The sequence below is a fragment of the Priapulus caudatus genome, unplaced genomic scaffold (assembly GCF_000485595.1).
Source record: "Priapulus caudatus unplaced genomic scaffold, Priapulus_caudatus-5.0.1 Scaffold714, whole genome shotgun sequence".
In the NCBI taxonomy this organism is placed as follows: domain Eukaryota; kingdom Metazoa; phylum Priapulida; class Priapulimorpha; order Priapulimorphida; family Priapulidae; genus Priapulus; species Priapulus caudatus.
Genome location: NW_014577775.1, coordinates 15726 through 26219, shown reverse-complemented (window position 1 = coordinate 26219; position 10494 = coordinate 15726). Strand labels below are relative to the sequence as shown.

Genomic DNA, 10494 nt, shown 5'->3' with positions numbered 1-10494 from the left:
GGAGAGAGAGAGAGGGAGGGAGAGAGAGAGGGAGAGAGAGGGAGAGAGAGGGAGAGAGAGGAGACACCGCGGCAACAGCGGTGTTTTCCAGTGGACTTTTTCGCTGTCGCGAGGCTGGAATGCGATAGAGGCGAGAGGGTATTCCGCGCGATGGCCGGTGCTAATTAATTATAATTGATTGAACTAAGTAATTTTATTATAATTGTTTGTTTGTCTGTCAGTATCACGTGTCTGCCGTGCGTAAACGTCACGCGCCTTTCGTCTGCAAATGTCGCACGTCTTTCGTGCGTGTAAAATTAATGTGTGTGATGCGATCATGTATTGTAATATAACGTAATGTAGTGTAAGTTAACGTAACGTAATGTGATGTGATGTGATGGGATGTTATGTGATGTACTGTAACATGAGTGTGATGTGATGTAACATGATGTCAGCGGTAGATAACGGCACATACGTCATTCTTCTGACAAATCTGACAATCTTTGTCGATACCTACCCCTGATAATGTGAATGTATTGTAATGTATTATAATATAACGTAGCGTAACGTCAGGAGTGAATAATAATAGATCTATTATTATTCACTCCTGATAACGTGGTGTGACGTCATTGCTGAGTTGACGTAATCGTCCTCGTTGTGTGTTCGCAGGCACCAGGTGGAGCCACCAACCTGTGGAACCTGGTGAGCGTGGTGAGCAATGGCGGCGCGGCGGATCTGCCGGAGTCGTACGCTCGAGGCATCGTCCATCTCAAACACATGACCAGCTACAAGGCGGTGAGTCACGATGCTCGAGGGGGCGCCACTGACCTCTCGCGACATAGCGAGGCGTGCATGTCGCCGCCGTATATATATATAAATAAACAGATAAATAAATAAATAATAAACAAATATGTGTGAATAAATAAAAAAATAAGTAAATTAATAATAAATAAATATATAAATAATATATATATATATAAATAATATTATATATGTTTATTCATACAACTATATACTTATTATTTATTTATTATCCATTTAGTTAACCATTTATAACGAGGGAGAACCATCATTATAACGTCAAAACCCCCGTCGGTGCGCGACCCCATACTCCCAACACACTAACCTTGATGCGACCTCTGACCTTTGACCCCGCTGTCGTTGCAGTCGGAGGCGAGTCAGCTAGAGATGGTGAGCGTGGCGAGGTTTGGATCGGGCGGGGTCGGCGCGCGGGGGCGTGACGAGTGCCTGCAGGACGCTGCTGCCATCTACCTGTGGCTGGGGAACGTACAACGCTACTGTGAGATGCTGGTGGGACTGGGAGAGGTGAGAGCGCGCTGACGCGTCGGGTGAGAGGTAGCGAGTCTGGAAATCGACGGAATGTAGGATCGACGTAACCTTTCGTTGGGATGTCGACGCGAATCGTCCCAAGTTAGAATATCAAAATTCGAAAATGAGCCGTTTTGTTTTAGAGTTATGCTGCCGATGCAAGGCGTTTGTTTCCGTTTGTCATCGCAGTTTCATTTCCAAGTTTCCAAGTTTCCAAGCGTGTGTATGCGATTGGTACTTGTATTTGTGTGAATGCATTACTAGTGTTAACGATTAGAAGCCGTTTGGGTGCTATCTGTTTCTGATTGGCGTTTCGTGTCAAGTGAATAAGTTTGCGCGAAATTTATAAAATTAATTTTATTAATAATAGATTACATTAATTATATTATTTATAATTCTATTTATAAAAGAGATGTGTGAAGAGAAATGAGAGAATTTTTACGTGTGTTACAGTGGGAGAAAGCATTAGCAGTGGCACCTGGTGTGTCCATGGAATACTGGACGTCACTAGCAAAGAGGTATTTACGTACAATCGTCCTCACGTTCGACTCTGATGTTCTGACCTTTACCGTAATATCTCTATCTGTCCAGTGTCCAAGCACAAACACTTTATAACACAAGTATTCAAACCCATGTTACTAGAAACGTCTATAAAATGGACGTCTCTATTATGGACGTTTTCTATGTAACAAACAATATTGGCATTTTCCTTTAGTTAGAGCGATACGTTAAAACAACTTCTGTAGAACGGACTCCTATTTATAAAGGAAACTTTGTTTGGTTTTACTCCAGTGAATATTTATACAGGTTTGATTGTAGTAAAGCCAACTGTAAAGTTATTTATACATCGCATCATTACAGCGAATCTATGTTAACCCAAGTTAACATGCGTATATATACTTTGCGCGTTTTCACAATTCTTTTTCTACAAAATTTAAAAAATAAGTGACGCACAGTTACGAAGACTGCCCATAGATGGCTCTGTGTGCTGCACGTTGCAGGCGGGCGGAGCAGCTGAGCGCGGAGGACAGTGAGGAGGCGGTGCCGTATCTCGTGGCAACGGGCGACGCGGAGGCAGTCGTCGAGTTCTACGCGTCGCGCTCCAAGCTTCACGAAGCGATGCTGTCTGCTGCCGTGGCGCGTGAGGGCCGCATCCGCACCCCGCGAGCGCCAGCCCAGCAGAACCCCGACGTCGCTGACGACGAAGCCGCGGAGAACGAAGAGTCGCACTCGCGGTAAGTGTCGCCGCGCGCTTGCATTGCGCAGGAGGTGCGATCAGACGCGTCGACGCAGTCGCCATCTGTGGCATGTAAAGGTGAAGTAATTGATTTGCGTTTTTTTTTTATTGTCGCAGAGATTTTCTATAGAATTAGATCTAATTCACATCTTGGAATTTAAACTCAGTACTATTCGAAATTAATAAGATCGTGCACGGGTACTGCTATCATAGATCGTACTAGATGATATAGTAGTAATTAAACATCAATATATGTATTTCGCTGTCAGGTTGCTGGGTGAAACGGTCGAAGCGTTAGGTGAGCTGTACTTCCAGGACGGATCACCAACGCTTGCTGCATGCTGCCATCTAGCGGTCGATAACTACAGCGTGAGTGTTGCTCCTCTTTCGCTCTTCTCGCGTGTCGTCGTGCGTTCGAACGAACACGGTGGCACGACGCGTCCAACTTGATAAACGGATTTAGACATTTCCCAGGCGCTAATGATCGAGATTTTTTTGCCATTGCCAGTTTTAAAATCCAACCAAAAAATTCGGAAAATTGAAAAAACATTTTTCCAAACCATCCGTCCTCTCTCGGCATTTGCAGAATAATTACAACAGTTGTAAAATCATAAAAATGTCAAATTGAACAAATTTCCGACCGTCTGTTCCTTTATCCGTCCGTTTGCAGAAGGCGATGTGTAAGCTCATCCGCGGGAACGAACTCGAACTTGCCGTCTGCGTCGGAACCGTACTTGGCACGGTGCCAGATCTGACCGCCGTCGCCCTCTCCTATCTTTCGCGGCGATGCGAGCGACTGGACAAGTGGTGAGTCTCCAAGCGGCGAGGCACGCAGGCGCCCCCTACGCGCGTCGGTCTTTTCCCGGAGATTCGGTTTCTCGCGCGTCGGTGCTGCGTCCGTTTCGGGTGCGATCCGGATCAGAATCAGGGCGGATCTAACGCTGATAGTGATGATCTAACGCGGGATCAGTTGTGATCCTGTGCACGCGCACTCGCACGATCTTCGTTTCCATACCTCGGGAGAGTGGGGTACCATCTTACTCTATATCATCGTATTTAATAATTATCTATATGATCTATTACCATCTTAGGGGGGAAAAGGACACGTGTTAGCTTTAATCATTTCACTCGGGAACATTTCTCTCGCGCACGCACATCGTGCTAGCCGTGCTGGCATCTCCGTCGTTTGCCGAGCGACTATGCGTCTCTGTCGTGTGTGTCGTGGCGGGTTCCCCTCTCACCCAGCTCTACCGGTGTAGCCTCTTCAGTCCCGCTACAGCAGGGGCTTTACCTGTAGTCGTACCGAGAGGCATGAGGCCTTTAATTACCTGTAGGCATACCTAGAGGCGTAAGGGGCCGTACCTGAGGCCCTCACCTTTAGTGAGAGCAAAGGGGGTTAGCCGGCAGAGTACGCTCGCACCATGTAAGTAATGCTGAAGGGGTCGTTGTCGCATCAGGTACTACATATATGTACCCGAGGTACATATATGTACGCGAGGTACATATATGTATACACAAAGTGTACCAGACTTGTACTACAGAAGTGTACCCTAACCCTAACCCTAACCCTAACTCTAACCCTAAACATACCTCATATAAAAATATAAACATAATACTAAACAACCTAAAACTACCTCGGGTACATATATGTAGTACCTGATATGACAACGACCCCTCGTGCGTTAAGTAATCGTTGCAATGCGTTTGTTTCCAAGCGTTCCACCCTTCGACCACAGGTAGGATAAGTAATCGCTGCTTGTGGAATGCTTGCAGGCAGCGTGCATGCGTGTGTAGCGCCCAGTCTCATGTATTACCCATGTATAGCTGTTACCACGTACAGGGAGGGTTCTCCCCCAGGAATCTCAGAAGGTACATCATCTAAAGACGGATGGGGGGTGGGCCCTGGAAGGGGGTTGTACTGATAGGAGTCAATTATGTGTTTCATAAGTGGCCCCAATATACAGGTAAACTCAATCAGTTTGGAGACATATATCGAGTTGTGAAAAAACAGGATTGTTAAAACTTTACATGGCCGAAAATTAAGGCATGTCGATTACGTGATTGAGGCATTTCAGACGAATTATGGGATGTTGTAAATTGTCTTCAACTTTGAAGGCAAGCTTACCTCGGGAGAACCCTGACGTGTGTTATTATCTCAGTGTAAAGTAATATCACAGGTTTAATATGCATGGGGTCGTGTCATAGTGTGCGTTCATATGTTGAATTTCAGGAACGTACGTAGGTATAGGTATAGGAACGTCCTTCATTCTTGTGGGCGCTAAATACTAATTTGTAAATGTCGTCATCTTCTCTCTTATCTTCTGTTTCTTGATAGTGTAAAGCCCGGCGCACACGTGAGTAATTTTACTCAAGTAAAATGACGCATGAGTCAAAATACTCACGCGTAATATTTTCAGCGTTCGTCGCACACGTGAGTAAAATTACTAAGGAATAAGTGGTAATGCAGATCACGTGACTGTGCGCAGCCAATACTGGGCGCACAATGATTTAAACGCATGCGTTGTGAGTACCAGTGTTGAGTAAATTTACTCAGAGCGCGCGCACACACGTTGAGTAAAATGACGCACGAGTCAAAAATTATAAAACACGTTTGATATTGAGTAAAATGACGCATGCGTCAAATTACTCAACGAAAGTCCGCCGCATACGTGAGTAAAATGACTCATGCGTCAAATTACTCAACGAAAGTCCGCCGCACACGTGAGTAAAATGACTCGTGCGTCATTTTACTTGAGTAAAATTATTCACGTGTGCGCTGGGCTTTAGATTCATTGCAACAGTTCTTATGTGATGTAGTGATTGTTGTCGTTGTCATATCTATATCAAGAGTAGATAATAGAGACTCTATTATCTACTGTTATTACTCTATTATCTACTGTTATTACTCTATTATCTCTACTATCTACTCTTGATCTATATGCATGCGTAGAATCACCATGTAGCAGACTCCTATAATCCACAATTACAGCACTGCAGGAAGGTGGAGAAAACTATTCATGCTCTGTTGCTGAAGAAGAAGAACAACAACAACAAACACAACCACAACAACAAAACGAACACAACAACAAAACAAAGCACAACAACAACGAAACAAACGCAACAATAATAAAACAAACACGACAATAACGAAACAAACACAACAATAATAAAACAAACACGACAATAACAAAACAGCAAGAACAACACCAAGCACACACAAAAACACAACAAAAACGACAAAAAAATAACAACAACAACAACAGCGAAACAACAACAACAACAACAACAACAAACACAACAGCGAAACAACAACAACAACAACAGCGAAACAACAACAACAACAACAACAACAATGGCATCACACCATCCTTACCTATCAGACGACATTTACCGTCGTTGCCACCGTTACAGGGAGGTGGCGCTGTCTCTGCTGAAGACGTCCGCTCACACCAAGGAGGCGCTAGCGGAGCTGTGTATCCGGTGCAGCGCGAGCTCGAGTGAGCTGGACGACCTTCACAAGCAGGTATATGACCTCTAACCACCCTCGCAGCCACCCACACTCCCGAAGTTCGGTAAAACCAAGCAGGTATATGATCTCTAACCACCCTCGCAGCGACCCACACTCCCGAAGTTCGGTAAAACCAAGCAGGTATATGACCTCTAACCACCCTCGCAGCCACCCACACCCCCGAAGTTTGGTAAAACCAAGCAGGTGAGGACATGACTCCCCTCCCAGCGTAACCCCCCTCCATGACCTCCCACCCCACGTACCCCCGTAGCCCTGGAGTTTGGTAATAGAAAATTACACAACGAGCGTTACATATTGCGGCAAGTAGGCCACAAGTAGTAAAGGTGGTCTGTCAGCTTCTACAGTTCTCGGGCTAGCCAACGTCATCAGTAAACGTGTTATAACACCTTATATATATATATAAATATATTATTAATATATATATATATATATATATATGTACATGAACGTCGTTCGATCGTCACCCAGGCCAGCCTGCCGTCGCTGCACGAGTGCCTCCAGAAGGCGGAACAGCTGAGCAACCTGCCAGACGGGGGGGACGGCCGGCTGTCGGAAGAGCGGCTGTACGAGTGCGTGCGCTACTACCTGCTGTCGTCGTCGCCGGAGACGGGGCTCGAGATGGGGCTGTCGCGCGTCGCCGCGGCGATGGGGCACGCGGACTGGACGGCAGACGACGTGTGGCCGATTGTGCGTCTGCTCGGATGCATGCGCACTGACAAGCTGCAGCATCCCAAGTGCGGCAGGTGGGTTGCCGCGGCGACCGCAGGGTAGCCGGGGCGAGAGCGGCACGCAGAACAGCGTAACTTTTGCTGATTTGATAAGCAAAGCCGGGACGACGGCAGGGTAGAGGGCCGCAGTGTGGAAGAGCGTAACTTTTGCTGATTTAATACTTAAAGTGATTACGTCACCGTAAATAGTAAAAAATAAAAACAAAATTTCCACTTTTTCACGGAATATACACAATAATTCTGTTCACTTTTTATGGTTAAATTGCTGCATTATACTTCTTATTTTACTATATTGTTCGATGTGAACATACACTCATGACGCATACATAGCCCATAGCAAGCAATTAAAGTCAGGAACACAAATATCAAATCGTCCAGGTTTTTTGGATTTTTAACTAGTTGAGAAACAATCTTATCAGGTAAGAATTTGTCGATACGTTTAGTCCCGTTTGTTCTTATACTACTTATATACCAGTACATTACATTATATTACTATTACATTATATTACTTTTAATCTAAAAAAATGGCAACAAAAATGTTACAAATTTTACCATAGAAAATTCGTGACGTAGTCAATTTAATGCTTATTGATCATTTGATTAACTTGCGTGGATCGAATGCTTTGCTCAACGGCGTGATATTTACTCAAATCCACAATGATATTCACAATTCTATGGTACCGAACCAGGATGTGTTTCTGACAACGGGCCCCCAATAATTTTGACAACCCCTTGCACGCGTTGTTTGTTTGGCAGGTTAAAGGCAGAGCTGTTGCTTGTGAGTGCGTATGTGGGGGCGCTGGTAGCGATCAGACGCCGTTACGACTCCATCGTCACGCCTCTCTTCATATGCGCCAGGTAAGTGCAACAACAACAACAGCAACAGCAACAACAACAACAATGACGACAACACAACAGCACACTACAATACACATTGTAGTGTATCTGTATTGTACAAAAGATTTAAAGTACATAACGCCACATTACATGTTCGAAGCTGCGTGCCCACTCACAAGAGGCAATACTATACTATACACATTGTATTGTATTTGTTCTGTGTGTGTGTGTGTATGTATATATATATATATATATGTATGTATAGGGGAAATATTAATGTAAAAATAGAATGAGGTGTGAATTTTACATTTATATTTTTTCTATGTCTGCATGGGTGTCCGTGTTTCTTAACACTCTATATATATACCATTATATGGTATATACAGGTATATACCATATATATCCCATTATATTGTAACAATATATATATAACACGGTTTCATGTCTTCAGCAGTCAAATCTATGTGTGTTGTAGTGAGTGTGCTCATTGCATAGGTATAGTGTATACAGGGGGCGGGTGGGTAGTGTACTACCGACGCACTCTAACCTGCACATTCAATGCTAACATGTGAACATATGTTATGTGATTGTTGCTAACATGTGAACATGTTATGTGATTGTTGCTAACATGTGACCATGTTATGTGATTGTTGCTAACATGTGAACACGTTATTGTGATTGTTGCTAACATGTGAACACGTTATTGTGATTGTTGCTAACATGTGAGTATGTAATGTGATTGTTGCTAACATTTGAGCGATTCCCCCGGCAGGCACATCATCAGCCGGATGGAGAAAACGTCGATCCCGCTTACCATCTCACTGGTGGACACCGAGGTAGACGCGTGGAAGGCTCACCGCGGCGCGTCCTCCTCACGCAACAGGTAAAGCAATGTGTATTATATGATGTGTGCATGCTTGCACTTACACACACACACACACACACACACACGTGTATATATATATATATATATAAATATATACCTATACATATATATACACACACGCGCGCACACATTACATTGTCGATAAATATCATTATGTGTAAAATTAAATAATAATATGTGCATTAAATAATAATACACATCGATTTGTATATTATCTATTGCATGTCATAAATATATACATATATATACATATATATATATATATATTATCTATTACATATATACAAACGCACACACTCACGCATTACATCGTCGCACGCAGGTCGGTATGTCAGCAGGACATCAGCAGAGAGCAGCAGCGCGTGTACGCACAACTGCTGCGTAAGACTGGTCGCCACGACGACGACGACGACGACGACGACGTGGAGAAGGGACCCGTCCTCGTCTCCAGCTCTCACCTGCCCAGCCACTCCGACGTGCGCTTGTCATACCTGGACGGAGAACAGATACAGGTACGCAGAGAAAAAAATGGACGACGAAAACCGCGAAACTTTCGCGTTTTTCTTTGTCCTCGTTTTACTTGGTACACGTTTTTTACATAATCCGCGTTTAATTTTAATCATGCTTTCTTTGTCTGCATTTTTTTTCTTCGATCTGCACTTTTCTTCGATCCGCATTTTACTTCCTGCGCAGGTTTTTTTTCCACTCTTCGTTTTCTTCATCCGCATTTCTTTTCTCACAAACTCTGACGACTCCCGCACGCAAGATATTTTCTTCGCACCGCACGCCGAGGTTGCGCGGTGACCGCTGCGTGACCTCTGACCCCGCGACCTCGTCGTTGCAGGGACCCGTCTTCTACCTGGAGGACGGACAATCGGCCGTCTCGCTCAACGACGCGCTCATGTGGGCCAAGGTCAACGCGTTTTCTCCGCTAGGGAGCGCTGTGCACATCAACCCGTTCTGACTCCGTCCGCGCCGCCAACGGCGCCCCCCTAGCCGTCGTCGCGTGCGTCGATCTCTCTCCGCGCCGGGCCCGCTCTGTGAGTACGCGTGTGCGCTCGCCATTTTTCGTTCCACCCACTTTGTCGTCGCGCGTCGTCGTTGCCGTGGCGATGCTTTCGTTAGACCCAATCAGCGCCCCCTGTCGGCGGATTCTAACATCAGACGAGAATTTAACGTTTGAGTTCGGGGTGACCTTGATAAGCGTATAGATGTGTTGTGATAATTAATCGGACAGACAAGAGGCGCTCGTCACGTTTCTGCAGTCCGTGTCGCACATGGTTTTATTTACGATTGTTATTTACGTCGTTACTATAGCGAACCAAAGATCGGAGTGAGATCTCCGAGAGGGTTTTCTCTCTCGCCACATTCCCAGTGTTTTTTTCACGATTACGTCGCGTGCGCGGCGTTTCGCAAAAAAAAGTCGCGCCCTTCAAGCGTTTCTCGTTGTTCTAGTCTGCTGCCGTTGCAGCTTTTCATGTTCGTAAAAACCCTCGAGGAGGCACGCGGAATTTTGAGACGCGTGCGAATTGGGTTTTTGCTGATCGTCTGTGCATCGTCTCCATGTAGCTCTGTATTTACCAGGCTCAGTGATTTGTCGTTCGTCTCCGTGGTTACGAACAGTCACTTCGACACGTTTGGTCGCACGGTTAGCCTTGCACCAGGTGTCACCACCGTCCGTTATTTTGATCACGCTCGTAAACTTGTTGTGTCGCTGCTCTTACGGTGATAGGCTGATTTGTGATGAGATGCTTAGGCAGTTGCATATCTGTTTCTCTCTCTCTCTCTCTCTCTTTCTCTCTCTCTCTCTCTCTCTCTCTCTCTCTCTCTCGCTTTCTCTCTCTCTCTCTCTCTCTCTCTCTCTCTCTCTCTCTCTCTCTCTCTCTCTCTCTCTCTCTCTCTCTCTCTCTCTCTCTCTCTCTCTCTCTCTCTCTCTCTCTCTCTCTTTCTCTCTCTCTCTCTCTCTATC

At 45.2% G+C, this 10494-nt stretch overlaps 2 protein-coding genes across 2 annotated transcripts in view; one reads left to right on the top strand and one right to left on the bottom strand.

The window, feature by feature from the left end:
• The window catches only part of LOC106813005 (WD repeat-containing protein 17-like), a 26969-nt gene extending 16617 nt beyond the window's left edge, over positions 1 to 10352 (top strand). Inside the window, exons 9-20 of the mRNA XM_014817048.1 lie at positions 649 to 774; positions 1147 to 1305; positions 1762 to 1826; positions 2310 to 2543; positions 2815 to 2914; positions 3216 to 3352; positions 5957 to 6068; positions 6543 to 6817; positions 7559 to 7660; positions 8412 to 8522; positions 8848 to 9037; positions 9370 to 10352. Of these exons, the coding sequence (XP_014672534.1) occupies positions 649 to 774; positions 1147 to 1305; positions 1762 to 1826; positions 2310 to 2543; positions 2815 to 2914; positions 3216 to 3352; positions 5957 to 6068; positions 6543 to 6817; positions 7559 to 7660; positions 8412 to 8522; positions 8848 to 9037; positions 9370 to 9489 (1731 nt within the window). The 3' untranslated portion in view covers positions 9490 to 10352. The remainder of the gene's footprint in view (positions 1 to 648; positions 775 to 1146; positions 1306 to 1761; positions 1827 to 2309; positions 2544 to 2814; positions 2915 to 3215; positions 3353 to 5956; positions 6069 to 6542; positions 6818 to 7558; positions 7661 to 8411; positions 8523 to 8847; positions 9038 to 9369) is intronic.
• LOC106813004 (spermatogenesis-associated protein 4-like) overlaps positions 9647 to 10494 on the bottom strand; it is a 7724-nt gene continuing 6876 nt past the window's right edge. Inside the window, exon 6 of the mRNA XM_014817047.1 lies at positions 9647 to 9679. Coding sequence (XP_014672533.1) covers positions 9647 to 9679 — 33 coding nt within the window. The remainder of the gene's footprint in view (positions 9680 to 10494) is intronic.